The sequence below is a fragment of the Erinaceus europaeus genome, chromosome 21, assembly GCF_950295315.1.
Source record: "Erinaceus europaeus chromosome 21, mEriEur2.1, whole genome shotgun sequence".
NCBI lineage: Eukaryota > Metazoa > Chordata > Mammalia > Eulipotyphla > Erinaceidae > Erinaceus > Erinaceus europaeus.
The window spans coordinates 10,711,111-10,730,686 of NC_080182.1; the positions used below are offsets into that span (position 1 = coordinate 10,711,111).

The 19,576-nt window shown below is 49.4% G+C and overlaps 1 protein-coding gene across 6 annotated transcripts in view; it reads left to right on the forward strand.

The window, feature by feature from the left end:
- The window catches only part of TRAK1 (trafficking kinesin protein 1), a 56,426-nt gene extending 47,042 nt beyond the window's left edge, over positions 1-9,384 (forward strand). For 4 of the 6 annotated variants that reach the window (XM_060180364.1, XM_060180366.1, XM_060180367.1 and 1 more), the window contains 2 exons: positions 3,464-3,566; positions 6,372-9,384. In XM_060180364.1, coding sequence (XP_060036347.1) covers positions 3,464-3,566; positions 6,372-7,170 — 902 coding nt within the window. In that variant the 3' untranslated portion in view covers positions 7,171-9,384. Of the gene's footprint in view, positions 1-3,463; positions 3,567-4,355; positions 4,447-5,345; positions 5,422-6,371 lie in introns of all 6 variants that reach the window. The other 2 variants (XM_060180368.1, XM_060180369.1) reach the window with 1 other exon arrangement.
- The last annotated feature ends 10,192 nt before the right edge of the window (positions 9,385-19,576 follow it).

Below are 19,576 nucleotides of genomic sequence, written 5' to 3' on the forward strand. Positions count from 1 at the left end.
TGTTTATATTCCACTCCCATATCAATCATTATATTAGTTATAATATTAAGGATGAAGTGTCCATCGAGGGAGGACATCCCAATCCCCTGGAGGCTGGGGTTACTGCAAGATCCCAAGTGCCTGGTTTCCCCGTCATTACCAGGCACCCCAGCTTCTCCAGTTTCCCGATCAGAACCATGTGCCAAGTACACCTACCCTGGGCAGAGAGCCACCAGAGTCAGATCAGAGAGCAAATGATCACAGTGGCCCTGGGACACCTTAAAAAGCCCTGGGACACCCCCCACCTCCACCTCCTGCCACTCATGGGCTTCTTTTCAGGACAACCTGCATGCTAGCCACCGATATGTAATCCACCGACATAGCAAGTCTTGACGAATGAAGCCTCCTAATTCAGCATGAGGGTTACCCGATATATTTGTCTTTGGAACCAGTGTCAGAATCTAGGGAACAATTGAAAATAAGAAAGCATAGGGGCTTGGGAGGAGAAAGAGTAAGTTCATTCCTCAGTAGAATGATGGGTGAGAGTAATTATGGTGCTTTGATCCATGCATCTTCTCGCAGTACTGTGAGACCTTCCTTGGTCAGACTTGGGGTGGGGGTGGGGGCGAGGGGGGTGAGAATAAGGATTTGGGAAGGAAATTGGAACTAAGAAAGCCTTGCGGGGCGGGCGGTGGCGCAGCAGGTTAAACACACCTGGTGCAAAGCGCAAGGACCAAAGTAAGGATCCCGGTTTGAGCCCCGGCTCCCCACCTGCAGGGGGGGTCACTTCACAAGCGGTGAAGCAGGTCTGCAGGTGTCTCTCTTTCTCTCCCCCTCTCTGTCTTCCCCTCCTCTCTCCATTTCTCTCTGTCCTATCCAACAACAATGACAGCAGTTAACAACAACAGCTACCATAAACAACAAGGGCAACAAAAGGGAAAAAATAGCCTCCAGGAGCAGTGGATTCTTAGTGCAGGCACTGAGCCCCAGCAATAACCCTGGAGGCAAAATCAAAAAACAAAGAAACAAACAAAAAAAAAAACAATTGAAAGCCTATCCTGGGAGACCTCCAAGTGGGCGGGATGAACGCAACTTCTTAAGTTGGGCTGGTTGGGGAGACCCAGCCTGGGCTTCCCTGCTCCCTGCCCAGAAGAACATGGCAGATACCTCATGCTGTGAGGACTCTCTGCTCACTGCAACCTTAGAGCCAGCCCGTGTTGCTGTGGTGAGTAGGTGCTTCCAGGAGGCTCAGGAGAGCCACTCACTGTCTCTGTATTGTGTCCTAAGGAGGGGAAGTACTGCAGCCACCCGGCAGTCAGTGGTGACCGTGGAGAGCTGGTGGACCTGGGCATCCCAGTGGTATTTTAGAGGGAACCAACCTCCGCCTTAGCATTCTGGAAACTTGTTGATTTTCCTGGGTCTTCCAAAAGCTGTCCATTGCTTCTGGGGAGTGGTCTCAGACTTCTGAATTTTTAGCAGCCTTTTTCCTATCCTCCAAACCCATTTGCATAAGATGGGTTTTGCTTCTGCTGATACGACTGTGTCTCTAAACTGTCCATCCTACACTGGCCTGTTGCAATCACAGGTCTGATGTGGAAAGGGGGTGGGAGAGGCAGTGGATATCTGTGATTTGTCGGGTGTCGTGACCAGCGGGTCCACCTGCTAATTTGAAATCCAGCCTCGCTTTGATTTTGTTTCATGTCCTCGTCTCTTCAGCTGTTTTCCCCCTAACCACTCCTATTTGCTGTGTTTTTTTCCTCTGTCCTCCTCTCCCCAATAACTCCACCACAACTGTTATTAGGGAGGCTGTTCTCAGGTTTTCTGTCACTTTCATCTCCAGCTCTCACTGCAGCAAGAGAATTGTGATTGTTTGGTTGCCTTTTCTGCAGCTTTTACCATTTTTATTTCCTTTGTGGCAAGTTCTCAATGATTTGAGTTTCAAAGCCATTGCATGAACTGGTTGAGAAACATTCATAAAGGCTATTTTTAAGCATTTTTAAACTCCTTTCTGCTTTGCCTGCCACCTCCCCAGGGCTGAGAGTTTGCACCTGTAGCCACGGTGCCTCTTGACACACGGGGCACGTGGGAGCCCCCTTTGTCACAGAGATGGATTGGACCTTACTCACCAGGGCAAACCAGTGCTGCGGTGTGTCTCCGACATGTTTCGCTTTCATCCCTCTCCCTCTCCCTCTCCCTCTCTGTCTTTTTAAGACAGGGTCATATATGTGTGAATCTATACACACTTGGGGGCACCGGTCTCTTCTGTTCTCTTTCCCTTTTGCCACGTCCATGAAATAACTTGCCATAAAGAGCTGGAAGATTCTAGTTCACAGCGTTTGGAATCTTCTGGTCGCTCACGGCCTCTGATGTCTTAAGTTGGTTTTCTCCCAGGAGGTCTCTGGGGGCTGAGCTGCTGCAGTAGCTGTGGGCTGGGCCGGGCTGGAGGGGAATCATCTGGGTCTCCACTGTGCATGCTACTTAGAGCTGCATCTTTTTTATTCTTTTAATTTTATTTTCCTTTTTTCTTGACATTTCTCTCTCTCTCTCTCTCTCTCTCTCTCTCTCTCTAATATTTGAGTTCTGAATGAGGATGACCTCTACAATCATGATGTCTCTGGCACACTTTCATCACTCACCTGCTTTCTGATGCATGATCCTAATGTTTCTCGATCTACTTTGCTCCAGACCGTAATAGCCTTCAGCTGCCTCAACAGCAACGGCACCTGAGAGCACTGGGGGAAAAAGCAAGCACATTGAGGACAAGTTGTTACTACCTCCTTTTCTTCCGAAACCAGACATGAGAGGGCTGGCAGGAAGGTGCCGGGGGTTGGGGGGGGGGGGGGGACTGCTTACCCTGTGTGCAGCCAGACCTGATCCCAGAGCTCTAGCTCTGGGGAAGTCCCAGGGTTCTGAGCACAGCGCTGTTGAGGCAGCCGAGGGCTCATCTCCTGCCCTGCTGATCACAGATGGACAGTAGTGGAACCAATGTCCCTCACTCAGCTCCTTCCTGTGTGGATAGGAAGGGAGCTGTGAGTTTTGTCTCGTTTCCAGATGCTAGGCACCTCTCCTCTCCACAGAGAGGGTATTATATCTGCTGGCTAACAAAATGCAAAGTGACAAGAGAATGAAGCCAGTCCTAGCCTTTGAAGAGGAAAGCCAAAATTTCTCCTCTGCTCCTCCGCTCCCTGCCCCTCCCCCCACCCCCTGAAAGGATCCACTACTGGCCAAAGTTCACTGATGCGGGAGCCTGTCTGGACTGGGTGCAAAGCTGGAATTCTGTTCTTCAGACCAGTGCACCACAGTGGGGTTGACTGAGGTGCCACTCGTGCTGCAGGACGTCTGCATTTCACCTTCTCACCCAGATCCAGCAAGCAAGGTCCCGACTGTTCTTGCCTCTGTCGGGGGAGGATATGCTGGATTTTTCAGTCTTTTCTAGGAGATACTTAGGTACAAGGTCAATGTTTTGCTTCCTTCCCCAATTTAGCCCACCATCCTGGGAAGTGCATGTCTCAGACCAACTCCACGTTCACCTTCACCACCTGCCGCATCCTGCACCCCTCAGATGAACTCACGCGGGTCACACCAAGGTAAGGAACTTTAGCCCCATGGTAGGCAGGGGTCAGCTGTGGTGGGGACTCTCTGTGAGGCAGGGAAGACCAAAGTAGAGAGGCCATTGGGAGTCAGGGCCATTTTTTCTTTGAAAAGCCATTGGGAGTCAGGCGGTAGCGCAGCAGATAAGCACACATGGTGCAAAGTGCAAGGACCGGCATAAGGATCCCAGTTCACCTCAGTGACCACTTTCCCTTCTGACTCAAGACCCCCAGCGATTCAAAGCTAGCTCAGAGAAGGAGATCCCGGCCCATCTTTACTGGTCCTTAGAGATGTTGATGAGTGGGAGTCCTGCTTACCCAGGTGAAGCTGATACGACTACAGACCCGAAGGCCAAGTCTGTTGGGATTTTTTTTTTGGCCCCCAAATTTGACAGCAGAGTACAGGGTTCTTTACGGGATGGGACCCCTTGTACCTCTGGAGAAGACCTGAGGAACCTGTCTACAGTCACACTTTCACACTGGAAACGATAAAGAGCAAAGGGTGGCCTTCTGTCCGACCCGGCTCTTTTCACTCTGCTGCTTCTAAGAAGCATTAGAGGTTTGGTACCCTGTGGGAAGAGGGCAGCCTGCTTGGCTTGAATTCAGGTCTCCCACAGATTCCAATAAAAGCAAAAAATAAAAAAGGTGGGGGTCTCCTCCAGCATGGAGAAATGGTGGGTGCAGTCAAGCAAGATGGCAGAACTGGTGGATGGCAAAGCAGAGTGGGAGGGAGGCAAGAGGGGAGCAGCACCCCAGGGAGTGCCTGAACTGAATGACTCTCCGCAGGTCATGTGAGGAGGACGAGGAAGCGGCCTTCTGCCCGGCTGAACTGAGAGGAGGTGTAGGGCAGAGAGTGAACCCAGAGGCAAGGCAGGGGGTGAGCACACCGCCAGCAGTGCCTGCCCTGGTGGGGCCGCGTGGACCCTGCTGTGTGTGCACGCGTGGTCGCCACTAACTCGGGACTTAGGTGCAGTTGTGTCTCTGGCTAACTTGGCCTTGACGGGGGATACCCCTAACCTGTCTAAGCCACCCCAGTTGAGCCAAAGAGCCGTCACTAATCCAGGCCTAACCCAAGTCCTCACAGGAAGGGGATCTGTAAATGTTGGCTTGTCTCTGTCTCCTTTTCTGCCTCCAGAGAGTCTGGCTCCCCCATTCTGTGGCTTTATGTTTGGAAGAGGTTGCTTGCAACACATGGGGCGTCGTTTCCTCCTGGGAGAGTCTGGCATCTGGTGTTCCTCCTAACCATAGACAGAGAGCTCAAAACCCCACACATGCTCATCAGTAAGTCCACAGGGGACCAAAAAAAGTCGAGAGGCTAGTACCAAGACGTTTGCATTTTCCTTGAGTTTAAAAGCATGACGGCTTGAAGCAAAATTGTGATCTCTCTAGGAATGGTCCAGGAAGTAGGATTTTTTTTTTACATCCAGAATGGCTTTGTCCCCAGACTGCTCCTAGATCAACATCTCAGAGAAATCCCCCTGTGCCTTAAGAAACTGCTGTGGTTGGCTGGTCTGAGTGCAGTGGTGTTTACACTTAATGAGAACCTGCTGTGGTATCTAACCTCACGTTTCTACTAGTGCTCCCGACCTGCCAGCAGCCCCCCTCCCAAGCTTGTGTGACTGGCCTGCTCTGTGCTCCTTACCCCTTGCAGTGGTGTGGTCACCCAGGTGTCTACTTGCTTTGGAATTGGCCCCTCCTGTGGGACGGGAGAGACTCATCTTAGATCATTCCAGAGACCTGCTCCAAAGCGAGTCTCCTTCCTCCCTGTTGTTCTAGTTGGTGTTTTACCCAAGGTATCTGGCCTCCACCCTGCTCCAGGGGTCCCTGCAGCCCCAGACACTTCCTCAAGCAGGTACTGACTGCTAATGTGTCACTTGTCCAGCAGCAAACAGAGCATCTGTGCCTGTGTGGCCTTGTTGCATCCCTACAGCAGCTTTATTTTTCTGGGCAGATTGCAGTGCCTTTCCTTCTGCTCAGCTCCTTGCACTGCCAGATTGTAGCTTCTGGAGGAGCACAGTGGGTCCTCGGTGTGACACAGGTGGATGAAGGAGTCACACAGGTCCTCTTTGTCACACAGGGCACACACAACACACACACACACACACACACACACGACCTTTTCCTAGGTAGCTCCATGAATGTGTAGTGGATAACACAGGATAAGGGCCTGACTTCCTCCAGCCCTGTAACTCTCACTACTGGGGCAGGAGCTGGGACCTGCCACTGACTTTGATGTGAGCCTCCCTCCCCCAGAGCCCTCCACCTTGGTTTGTCCCACCTGCTTTTGGCCCCGTACATCCAGTTCATTGCTTGCCTCTAGAAGTAGACATTAGGAAAGAATGCTGGAATTTGAGTCAGTTTGGTAGCGTGGGGGTGAGAGACACTTTCTGCTTCCTAGTCTGCCCTCTGACAGCCTAGAGGGTCACACAGACAGGGGTTCAAGCCCCACATCTTTCACTTAACGGCTGTGTGAGTGTGACACTGAGCAAGCCACCTCACTTCCTCTCTGAGCCTCAGTTTCCTCACCTGCAAAGGGTGCAGTTATTAACCTCCGCCCTGCCCCCCACTAGGGCTGTGAGGAAGCCAGCAGCTGCAACTTGCTGTTAGCCTAGCACAGGGCCCCACGTAAAGGGCGCCCACGGCCTCCAGGGTGAGTGAGAGCAGATGAGAAGAGCCCGGGCTGAGAGCCCCCATGGTTGTGTCCCAGGCCCACCCCTCCCCCTGTGGGAAACTGGCCTCTGGCTCTTGTCCTGGTGCCCATGGACGTGTTCTGATCAGTGACCTGCCTTCTCTTCCCATCAGCCTTAACTCAGCCCCAACGCCAGCCTGTGGCAGCGCCTGCCACTTGAAGCCCACACCTGTGGCCACGCCGTGCACACCCCGGAGGCTGAGCCTGGCCGAGTCCTTCACGAACGTGCGGGAGTCCACGACCACCATGAGCACGTCTCTGGGCCTGGTGTGGCTGTTGAAAGAGCGGGGCATCTCCGCGGCCGTGTATGACCCGCAGAGCTGGGACAGAGCTGGCCGGAGCTCACTCCTGCACTCCTACACTCCCAGGATGGCTGTGATCCCCTCCACACCGCCCAACTCGCCCATGCAGACGCCCACTTCCTCCCCGCCGCCCTTTGAGTTCAAGTGCACGAGCCCCCCCTACGACAACTTCCTGGCTTCCAAGCCGGCCAGCTCCATCCTGAGGGAGGTGAGGGAGAAGAAGAGCGTGCGAAGCAGCGAGAGCCAGACGGACGTGTCGGTCTCCAACCTCAACCTCGTGGACAAAGTCAGGAGGTTTGGTGTTGCCAAAGTGGTGAACTCGGGCCGGGCGCACGTGCCCACCTTGACTGAGGACCCGGGGCCCCTCCTGGGGGGCCCCCCTGGCCCGGTGCCGGGCTTCATGCCGGGTGGCCTGGTCCCCGAGGGGCTGCCTCTGGGCTGCGGCCCCGTCTCCAGTGCCGTGGGGGGCCTGCAGCTTGGCAGCGGCATCCGTCGAAACCGCAGCTTCCCCACCATGGTGGGCTCCAGCATGCAGATGAAAGCCCCCGTGACGCTCACCTCGGGCATCCTGATGGGTGCTAAGCTCCCCAAACAGACAAGCTTACGGTGAGGCTGTCCTGGAGGGAGAGCGGCCTGCCCTCTGCCTCCCTCACTCCCCCTGGCACCGCTCCCCCTCTTTCTTCTCTCCTCTGCCCACCCCCTCCTGAGCTTGGCAAATCAGCCTCCTGCCGCCTGGGGGGAAGTCTGGAGGCTCTGTGAAATGTGCACATAGGACTTAGGACTTGGCCTCCGCCCGGCCTGTTCTACAGAGCCCCTGCCCCCAGGAGGTGGCCCAGCACTGTCATAGCTCCCCCAGGACGTCGCCTACCAGCCGGGGGGCTGCAGCCAGGCAGGTGTCCTTTGTTCCTTCTTTCCTTTGAGAAGCACTGAAACCCCCAAGAGTGTTCTTATCCCATGGATAGGAAACCAGTGAGTCCACGGCCCGCTGCCTGCACTGCACACGGGGAGCCGGCCCTGTTCCCGCAGGGGCACGACACCTCTGCCACTGGGTGCTGTGGGCACGCGACTCTCGCCTCAGCGGAGCACAAGGAGCCTCCTTCCCGGGCCACTGTAGCTGATGGAGAGCATTTCCTCTCGGAGCCACGGGATTCTGCTCTGATTCTGCTCTGACGGATGGTCACTTGTTTCCAGAGGCATGACTTCACTCTCATGCCGCCCTTGCCCCCGAAGTCCACCCTCCTGTGTGTTGTAATCAGCTCTCAGGCCAGACACCTGACCCCAAAGAGAATGTATTTCCTTCCACTCCTGCGCCGCTCAACAGCCCCTGTGTGATTTGCTTGGGTTTCCTTTCCTTTTTTTTTTTTTTTTTCCTTCTCCATTTTCTGTAGGGAAGCAGCTGTACTAGATTGGAAATCCGGGTCTATGTTTCCTCTCTGTGGTTCTAGGACACCAGCAGCCAAGTTCCAAGCACACTTAGCTGCAAGTGAGTCAGCAGCTTACTTCTGGGACCCAGTGTCACAACCAAATTATTTTAAGACTTGACCCCAAGGCACGTTTAGGATCGGATTTAAATGAAAGGGAGGTATGGGGGTGACGGTGGTGAAGGAAATTTGCCAGCTGTAAGCAGGAGAGAAGAACCGCCACTAAACATACAGCTGAGCTCTCTGGAGGAGAAAACGAGGCTTTGACATCTGCTGGGTCCAGTCCTTGCTCGAAGCCATCACTGGGGCCCGTGCTGTCGCTTCTGTGTCTTCTCTCAATGTCCATCCATTCTGCCTCCTTGTTTCAGAGTGGTCCCAGCAAGGTATGAAAATCTGTGCCACTTCTTACTCTTAGAAACAGCTAGAGGTGCTTCTGAGAGGAACCACAGATGAACCATCGTTGCTGTCATCCTCAGAGTCTTCAACTTTTATTTATTATTTGTCTGTGCTGTTTTGGGAGCAGTATCCTCTTTCCTCCCCAGCTGTGGCCACAGAGTCTATGACTTTCTGCCCCAGGCAGGTACTTTATTTATTCTAATCGGAGGACTGCACTGTATAAGCCGGTGCTCTGTGGCCATTTGTTCCAGTTATGTTTGGAAAATGACATTGTCACTTTATGTCCCCACTCCCTGTCCCTCCCACCTGCCCCCTTTAGCAAAGAGACTTGTCCCCAAGACAGTTGATGAGCGTAATCTTATTTTCCCTGAAGATGCTTTGAGGACATCCCCTGGGAGCCAGCAAGAGTCCCACTATTTCAGACTATTTATTCTCAGAAAATGAGGGTATTTTGGTTAATTATGTTTTTTTTATTGGCTAGAGACAGAGAAACAGAGAGGGGAGGGGAGATAGCAGGAGAGAGACATCTGCAGCCCTGCTTCACCATACGTGAAGCTTTTCCCTTGCAGGTAGGACCAGGGCCTTGAACCTGGGTCCTCTCGCACTGTAATGTGAGTACTTAACCAGGTGCACCACCACCTGGTCCTGGGTAATTATGTTCTTAAGTCTCCTCACTGTTTACGAGTGCACATAACTGCAAGGAGCTTCCATCTTTTTTGTTTGAATGTATCTTCAAGAAGTAGGTAGACTAACAAAGGAATGTGAAGCCCATGGACTGAACGGACCACTTTATGTACTCAGACAGAGGCACCACCAACCATCAGAAAGGAAACACCAGTGTGAAAATCAACCATTTGGAGGTTGCGGTATTTAGGATAATCAATAAATAAAAATGATCAACCTTGTGCAACCACACCCCAACAGTGTGTGGTAATGCGTCAAAACTCAATAATAAAATTTTATTTGTTAATGAATATCAATAAAATAAATTCAAAGGATGGAAACCACACTGGTGTTCTCACTTACTTGTTTTTCACTGTCGGTGAGGAGATGATCTTTGTGTAAGATTTGAAATGTGTTGCTCCGTAGGGAGCTGAAGCAGAAGGCATTTTGCACGCCGGTGGCCCCCCAGCCCCTCCCCCTGATATGTTGGACAGCTTCCCAGTCAGAATCTGAAGACCCATCTGGTCCACTTTTCAGGGCTGTGCTGTCCCACCCCATGCACACGCCCACTGCGAATACTCACGCACGCACACTCTGGGCTCTTTCACTACAGCTGGGGATTACTTAGTTCTAGTGTTCTTTATGGATGACATTATATGAGTGTAATTTTTCACATATGTGAACACATCTGGGAACCAGATTCCTAGATAGATACTGCCAAAGTATTAGGAGACTTTTTTGCTTTTATTGTTGTAGCTATTATTAATGTTGTTGTTGTTGGATAGGACAGAGAGAACTGGAGAGAGGAGGAGAAAACAGAGAAGGGGAGAGAAAGACAGACACCTGCAGACCTGTTTCAACACCTGTGAGGTGACTCCCCTGCAGGTGGGGAGCCGGGGCCTCGAACCGGGATCCTCACACCGGTCCTTCTGCTTTGCACCACATGCGCTTAACCCACTGCGATACAGCTGGACTCCCAGTGTTAGGAGACTTTTAAGAGCCAAAGACAGTGAAAGGGCACCAGACGGAGAGTTGTGATGACCGAAATATAAAAGCCCCCCTCCCACTTTTAATATCGAGAAGCGGTGAAACATGCAAACACACGTGCTTGTGGCTGGCGGCAGCACGGGTTGTCAATTAGGCGCTAATATCAGGTGCTATGACGTGGGCAGGTCCTCTCTTGGGATCCTTTGTAAATTGGAAAGTGGAGACAGATGCTAATCATGGGAGACTCACTGAGTAGACCAACTCTGAGCATGTCTCATGTGCTTGGTTCCAGGCAGTGGGCATATGGTGAAACAGCTGCGTATCTCCTCTCATGGAGTTTGTGTGTGTTCTATTACCAGGAGGGGGAGAGAAGACTCCAAATGTGGAATGATTGTCAGAATGAAAATAGGGTGGTGTGAGGGGTTGAGTGCTACTTTGGGCGATCAGGGAAGGCTTCTCCAGGGAGGTGGCATTTGAATCAACCAGATAAAAGTCTGACGGAAGAGCATTTGGGCAGAGGGCAGAGAGCAGTTGGTACCAAGGCCGCAGTGGAGGAGCAGAGAGCAGGCGTGTGTGGCTGATGCTGGCAGGATCAGGGGAGTGTGGTTAGCGAATGCTCTGCCCCTCTCCCATGTGCGGCTCCTTGTATGACGCCCAGGAACCTGACAGAGGGCAAAGCCAACCCAGGGACAGGTTGGAAACCAATGTACCCCTCCCCATGAAAATATCAGCTTGAAAATAAGCCTGAGACTATCTCAGCTCAGAAGAGCTTAAAGAAACAAAGCAACCAGGGCAATTCTTAATCCTGAATGAAAAAGATGTTATGGAAGACACATTTATCTGTGGCTCAGATAAATCTGAATATAGAGCATAGATTTTATTTATTGTTTGTGGCCCTGCAGGTGATTGTACCACCCCTGGGCTTTTTCACTTTTTTTATTTAATTTTTTATTTATAAAAAGGAAACACTGACAAAACCATAGGATAAGAGGGGTACAACTCCACACAATTCCCACCACCAGAACTCCGTATCCCATCCCCTCCCCTGACAGCTTTCCTATTCTTTATCCCTCTGGGAGTATGGACCCAGGGTCATTGTGGGGTGCAGAAGGTGGAAGGTCTGGCTTCTGTAATTGCTTCCCTACTGAACATGGGCGTTGACTGGTCGATCCATACTCCCAGCCTGTCTTTCTCTTTCCCTAGTAGGGAAGGGCTCTGGGGAATTGGAGCTCCAGGACACATTGGTGGGATTGCCTGTCCAGGGAAGTCTGGTCAAGATCCTTATGCTAGTCCTTGTGCTTCATTCACACTATGTGTGCTTAACCCAGTGTGCCACCGCCCAGCCCGTTATTATTATTATTTAGAACAAAGGCCACCGTTTATTTTGATGTGTTTCCAAAAATCAAAATGTTTTCAAACACAACTCAGATATATAAAATACAGCATAAAATAAGATTTATACCTATTTCCCACATAAGCAAAAAAAGTTTTTAGGATGCTTTTTGGCCATAAATCAACTGGTAGAGCATCCTTTTCTCCCCTCCTGTCCCCTGCCCTCCCCTCCTTTTCCTTCCCTTCCCTTTCTTTGCCTCCCCTTCCTCTCCCTTCTCCTCCCCTCCCCTCCCCTTCCCCCATCTCTTCCCCTCATCTCTCCACAAAGGCACCTGCCCTACCCAGGCATGAGTCTCTGCAGGGCCTGGGGGACAGGGCCACCGCCCAGCCTCCTGTGGCTGACCTCAGCTCTACACTAACACTTCCTGACTGCCCTCTCCAGAAAAAAAAGTCAGATCAGAACTGTGACTGGGCTGAGTAGTGCTTCAGAGGCTGCCCTGCTGGTGGGAATGGGTGTGGACGGACAGTCAGACAGTTGTGTGGGGCCCTGCTGGGAGCAGCATCTGAGTGTAACCACCCTTCCTCTTGTGAATAACCCCAGAGAAGTTGGGGGGCCTGCACTCCAGGGGCCTCCACTGTGGGGACACAGGAGGGCGTGCCTCAGCCTACAGTGATAGGTCATGTTCCAAAAACACTGGTCAGAAGGAGCTGGAGACCTAGGGAGGCCCCCGCCTCACCCTGCCTTCAACTAACCCTAGAGGCCCTGGGTTGGCAAAGACCACTGACAAAACCCTAGAAGGCAAGAAAGCTGCCAGGTGCAGTTTCCGCCAGGCCTCAGACCTCTAATTACCATGTGCAGGAAACCAGGTTCAAATCCTCCACCTTCAGAGGAGGAGCTTCATGGCAGGTGTCTCTCTTTCCCTCCTGCTCTGTCTCCCCTTCCTTCTCAATCTCTCTCTGTCCTACAAATCGCATAGATAAATAAATAAATACTAGGGGGCTGGGTGGTGGCGCACCTGGTTAAGCGTACATATTACAGTATGCAAGGACGCAGGTTCGAGCCCCCAGGCCCCACCTGTAGGGGGAAAGCTTTGCAAGTGGTAAAGCAGGGCTGCAGGTGTCTCTCTGTCTCTCTCCCTCTCGATAGCCCCCGTCTCTCTTGATTTCTGGCTTTCTCTGCCCAATAAATAAAGATAATAAAATAAAATAAATAAAACTGAAAAAAGAAAGAAATATATTTAGTGATAAAGATAATGAATCACCAGAGCCCAGATGAAATAAGGTGCTGGATTTATGATATTAGAGCAATAAGTCTCTAAAATGTGTCATGGCAGATTTGCTTAGATGTGAAGAGGAGCTTAGATGTGTGCACAGCTGAACAGAGCGTTCTCAGGAGAGAGCTCTGATTGACACAGAGGGCTGGAAGTCTTCCGTGTACGAATGGTAGTGGGAATTTGAGGGGAGGGGAGGTCGTCCAGGAAGAATACCTAGTATGGGGAGGAAAAAGAGATGAAGGGTCACCTTGTGAGGCACAGACAGTTAAGGAATGAGTAGAAGAATAAACTGCATGCAGACTAAAAAGGGAGAAGCAAAGATGCAGAAGCATTTCTAGAAAGAATTTGGATCAATGTTACTGTGCAGCACTGTGCTACCTTTGTAAAATACACATGATATTTCTTTATCCCTCTGGGAGTAGGACCCAGGGGCATTATGGGATGCAGAAGGTGGGAGGCCTGGCTTCTGTAATTGCTTCCCCGCTGAACATGGGCATTGGCAGGTGGATCCATACTCCCAGTCTGTCTCTCTCTTTCCCTAGTAGGACAGGGCTATGGAGAGGTGGGCATTCCAGGGTACACTGGTGGGGTCATCTGCCCAGGGAAGTCATGTTGGTGTCATGGTAGCATCTGTAACTTGGTGAGTGAAAAGCATTAAGACAGAAAGAAAAACAAATTGTTTGTTTTTTTTTTAATTTGTTATTGGATAAAGACAGAGAAATTGAGAGAGAAGAGGGAGCTAAAGAGGAAGAGAGACAGAGAGACGCCTGCAGACCTGCTTCACCACCTGTGAAGTGACTCCCCTGCAGGTTGGGGGCTCGAACCGGGATCCTAACCGGTACTTGCGCTTTGTGCCATGTGCTCTTAACCCGCTGCGCTACCAACCAACTTGCAGACAAATTGTGTAATAATCAGGGACCTAAAAAGGAAAGAATATAGCAGGATGGGATATGAAATTCTGGTGGTGGGAATTGTACTTATTCTATAGTCTTGTCGGTAATTATTAAATCAATAATAATAATAATAATAAAATAATTATGGAGAAACATTAAAAATAAGTAAGTAAATAAATAAAGTGACATATCACTACATCTATCTAAAAAATAGAAGTGATATGTCATTCAAATTCTAGTAGTGCTACTTTAAAAAAACATTACTGTAAAAAATGGCGACTAATTCCTAGCACTGCAAAAACGGTATCATCTGTTTTCCATCTACACCATGCCTCGGCCTCACGTGAGCTTAATGTGCAGCTTGACGATACGAGAATCCGGCATGAAGCCCAGCCAGTCTATCTTGGCGTTACTCTCGATCGCACCCTGTCATTTCACGATCATCTCATAAAAACTGCAGCAAAGGTGGGCGCGAGGAATCACATCATTGCAAGACTGGCCAGATCCTCATGGGGCGCGAGCGCTTCCACACTACGATCATCATCTCTGGCATTATGCTATTCCACTGCAGAATACTGTGCCCCAGTATGGTTCCGTAGCCCCCATGTCCACTTGGTCGATTCCAAATTATATTCCTCCATGAGGATCATTTCTGGAACCATCCATTCCACCCCGGTTCCATGGCTGCCAGTTCTTAGCAACATCGCCCCGCCAGATATTCGTCGGGATGCGGCATCATCTAAGTTCATTTCCCACGTCTACGCTCGACCGGACCTGCCAATATACGCGGATATCTTCGCCCACCCTGTCCAATGCTTGACGTCTCGTCATCCAATCTGGTCCCCTACGCCTACACTGAACTTCTCTGTTCCAGACTCTTGGAAACAGAGTTGGCAGTCAGCTGAGGTCAAGAACAAACACCTCATCACAGACCCCTGCAAGCGTCAACCCGGCTTTGACCTAGCACGTTATGATCGGGCCCTCCTCAATCGCTATCGAACAGGCCATGGCCAGTGCGCCGCTATGTTCCATCACTGGGGACCCAGAGACGACCCGAACTGCCCCTGCGGCTCCAGACAGACTATGACCCACATAGTCAACGACTGCCACCTCTCCAGATTCAAAGGAGGTCTCGAAACTTTACATCAGGCTCAACCTGATGCTGTTGACTGGCTACGGAAGAAGGGCAAACGCTAGAAGAAGAAGAAAAAAACATAAAAAAGACATAGGTGAAATTAATATTGATAATCTCTTTCATTTAACCCAGTATATCTAAAATACTATTGTTTCACCCTATAATCAATATAAAAACTATTACTGAGGATGGGCTCTATGCACACATACACACAGTGGAGTACTACTTGACTGTTAAAAAAGATGATACCTTGCCTTCTATGACAACATGGATGTACTTGGAAGGTATTCTCATAAGTAAAATGGAAAATAAACCAAAGGGAAATAAGCTAGAATGACAAAAGATTTCACTCATATAGGGAGTATAAGGAAGCAAAGAAAATGAATAAATAATATAAGAAAAAAAAAACAGCCCTTAGTTACAGAGAAAAAACTGGATGGTTAGCAGAGGGGAATGGGACTAGAGGTGAGTGAAGTGGGTCAAGAGGGTTAACTGTTTAGTGCTGGAGGGTTACTAGTCTTTTGGGAATGATCATAATGTAGTGTATACAGAAGTGGAGTCACAATTCTGTGTGCCTGAAACTTACATAATGTTGTAAACCAATGTCACTTAAAAATTAATAAGGAAGGGAGTCAGGTGGTAGCGCGGCGAGTTAAGCGCAGGTGGCGCAAAGCACAAGGACTGAAGTAAGGATCCCAGTTCGAGACCCCGGCTCCCCACCTGCAGGGGAGTCACTTCACAGGCGGTGAAGCAGGTCTGCAGGTGTTTATCTTTCTCTCCCCCTGTCTTCCCCTCCTCTCTCCATTTCTCTCTGTCCTATCTGATGACAACAACATCAATAACAACAACAATAATTACTACAACAATAAAACAAGGGCAACAAAAGGGAATAAATAATGCTTAAAAAATGAATAAGGAAAAATGGTATTAAGCATTTTGCAGGAGTCTGTAAAATCTGAAATCAGTCATATTCTCATTCCCAACTATTTTCACTCCATTTGGTGTACTTAGCAGTTCATTGCATACATGAAGTGCAGTTTTGGTCATCTTAAGTATCTTTTTATGTACATATTTTGGGGGAAATTATAGCTGTATCAGTATGAAGACACTTGAATGTATTACTAAACTTCCTAAAATAAAATCTTGCTTCCTAAAATAAAATCTTGTGAAGGGACAAAAAAAAAAAGTAAAACCAGAGAGAGAGTAGAGGCTTTCGTTTATACTAGCAGTGCTATGGCCCCAGCATGTCTGAGAGTAGACACAACAGGTCCAGGGAAAGGGAGTCGTGTAAACCTACAATAGACTGGGGAGAAAGCACCATGGCCTGTGCTGTAATAGACTCTTATGCCTCCGTCTTTGAGCTCACAGGTTCAGTCCCCTGTACTACCATAAGCAAGAGCTCAGCAGTACTCCGGTTAAAATAAATAAATAAGAAAGGACGAGGCAGAGAAGGGGGAGAAAGTGGTAGTGGTCCTGGAGGCCTCCTTGTGGAGGGCCGGGAGGAAGTCAGCAGATGTATTCTAAGATGAAGCTGCTGCCAACTGGAGGCACATTGGCAGAGATTGTCAAGTGCAGGCTAAAGCTTAGGGATATCGTTTCAAGAGAGACAAATTCCAGAGGTGGCTTCTTCTCCCCAGATGCCCTCCCCCAAAGAGAAACCCTGGGTCCTTTTCAGCCCTCTAGGTCACCTGAGACACTAAGACCAGTGGAGCTATGGCAGCATGTCCGCTTCTCCTGACTTCGAGTCAGCAGTGAACTTTGTCACACCTGGCCACCCACCTGGAACTGTGGGGCAGTCGTGTGTGTGCTCAGCTGCTCTGGGTGGCCCGGCCGACTGAAGTTCTGCAGACACTGACTCACCAAAGAGACGAGCTTCCCAGGAAGTAGATAGAGAGGCCCTCCACCCACACAGGCTGACTCCATCCTGGGCCCCTTGGAGGCCACCTAGTCAAGACTGGAGTCTGGTCCAGTGTGGTGACAGGCAAAGAGGGATGCTTGGCGAGGTATCCCAGCTTGGCACCCCCAGGCACGTTATGGCATGTAGAGTGCTGGTGAAGGGTTGATTAGCTAACTGTAAAGACAGCCAGAAATCAAGAGGGAAGGGGGTGATAGGGAAAAAGAAAGACAGATACCTGCAACCCTGCTTCACCTCTTGCAAAGCTTCCCCCCTACAGTTGGGGAGTGGGGGCTTGAACCTGGGTCCTTGCTCATTGTAACATGTGAGCTCAACTAGGTGTACCACCACCCGGCCCCTGTTAATTGTATTTTTAAATAAATCCATCAAGCACCAGTGTTTTTGTAAAACCACAATAATGGAGAACTATAGGAAGGTGACATTAAAAAGAAATACAAGACCACTGTTATTTTATGTTTATTTTTTCTTCACTTTTTATTTGTGACTAATAGTAGGTTACAAGACTATAAGATGACAGTGTTTAATCCCACACCAACCCACCACCAAAGTTCTGTGTCCTCCTATCTCCTACAGATAAACCACCAAATAGTTCTCACAAATCTTAGACATTGTTTCCTTGCTTCTGGTTTTTTACTTGTTTGTTTTTTGCAAGTTCATGTGTATCAGATCTCTAGATTCCATATATGAATGAAACCATCTGATAGTTAAGACTACTTTTTTAAATAACTGGGTTCAACAGACATTAAATCACATTTCAAAAAATTAAGAACAAATATGAAATGGGAAAAATGAAAAAAAAAAAAAGGAAAACTAGATCATTTGTTGAAAGTGCCTAAGACATTAACAAATGTTCTACAATGTCTCCACCATGATACTCAACTTCTGATCTGCCGGACTAGACAAAAGTAACGAGTCATGAGTCATGTGGTACTTAAGAGCACGTATCTAATCATTTTGAAGGAAGAATGAGTATAGCAACATTAAAGTTTTCAATATGACAGGTGAATCAGAATTTTATTTCTTTCAGCAAGTTCAGACTGAAAATAGTGCTGCTTTCAGGGGAAAATGTCTGTCTTCAAAACTGTAGGCTTCAGTGTCTTAGTGAAACTTCCTCTCAGAGAAATGGCCTTCAGAAAGGGGAAAGGAAGATGAGAGGTTTAAAGTTGTGTCTTGCCCAAAGAATTCCAATGGGATTTGTTTGATAATCTATAAATTCTGGCTTACAAAGTAAGCATGTGTACACAGTTAACTTTCCCATCTTTGATTACAACATTGACTACACAGCTTGTTTAAAAATTAACTTGATGAGGGGCTGGGCAGTTAAGTACACATGGCATGAAGCCCTAGAATCGGCTTAAGGATCTGGGTTCGTCTACGGCCATACCACCCTGAACACGCTCGATCTCATCTGATCTCGGAAGGATGTGGGTTCAAGCCCCCAGCTCCCCACCTACAGGGTGGTGGCTTCATAAGTGGTGAAACAGGTCTGCAGGTTTCTGTCTTTCTCTCTCCCTCTGTCTTCCCCTTCTCTCTCAATTTCTCTCTGTTCTATCCAACAACCACATTAATAACAACAAGGGTAGCAAAATGGAAAAATTGACCTCCAGGAGCAGTGCTGGCACAAATCCCCAGCGATAACCCTCGAGGCACACACACAAAAAAATTATCTTCATGGGGTGGGGGTAGATATGGTTCTGCAAAGAGACTCTCATGCTTGAGGCTCCAAAGTTCCAGGTTCAATCCCAGGCACCACCTTAAACTAGAGCTGAGCAGTGCTCTGGTTAAAAAAAAAAAAATTAACTGGTTGGTAAAAGGAAACAGGAGAGAAGTGAAGCAACCATGTTGTTGAGGTGGTCTGGTGTTGGGCTGCACCGCGGAGAAGAGAGCGGACGTCCAGAGCAAAGGGGTACACAAATCTTTATTATAGGATGGGGGGGGGGTTGGTTCAGACCACGTGGAGCCAGCCGGCAATGGCCGACCACGGGGGAGAGCAGGGAGCGAGACCTCAGAGAGGGAGAGCTGAGAGCCGAGAGAGAGAGAGAGAGAGAGAGAGAGAGAGAGAGAGAGAGAGAGGGGGGGGGGGAGTGAGGGGGCTTTTTATTGGGCGACAACCAGAGGTGACGTGTAGGGCCAGGATTGGTTGAAGGGGGCAATGCTAGGGTTCGCGTAGTAAAACCTGGGGGCAGAGACTGCATCAGAATAACTCCTCAGCAACACAACCACTTAGATTTTGACACATTTTTGGCTCCTAGTGGACAAACTAACCTTATAGTTAGGTGGACCCACTGTGAGGCCAGCTCACTGGTGGTGCCACCTGTGACTCAGGAGGGAGTGAAGCTTTCCCTCTGCAGGTGGAGACCGTGAACTCAAACCCAGGTCCTTGTGCATTGTAATATGTGCACTCAGCCAGCTGTGCCACCACTTGGCTCCAACCAAAATTATTTATGGGTTGCAGAAGGTGGGAGTCTGACTACTGTAAGTGCTTCTTTTCTGGATATGGGTGTTGGCAGGTCAATCCATATCCCCAGCCTATTTTTATCTTTCTCTGGAGAGGTAAGGTTCTGAGATACATTGGTGAAATCTTTGATTTTTTTTTTTTTGTCTGGCAGCAGGACTGAGACAAAGAGACAAAGAAATCATAGCATCAGAGCTTCCTTTTGTGTAGTATGGATAGACTGAAACCCGTGTTAGGCATTGTCAAAGGAAGATAACTATTAAAGAGAGCTAACTTGCCAGGTATTATTGATTGAGAGTGTATGTGGGGTGTGGGGGTGGGGGGGAGGGGGGAGGGGAGAGAAGTTAGCTAGGGCCCAGGCTATGGCATACACAGCACCAGGGATTGAACTCAGGACCTCACACATGTAAACTTTGCCTTCGACTCCAGTGTTCTCCTCTCTGGGACACTTCTCCAGTCACCTGCTCCCTGGTTTTCATCTTTCCTTTTCTGTTAAAGGGAAACAGTCATGGTAGAACCTTGCCATCACGTAGGGCTGCTTTAAG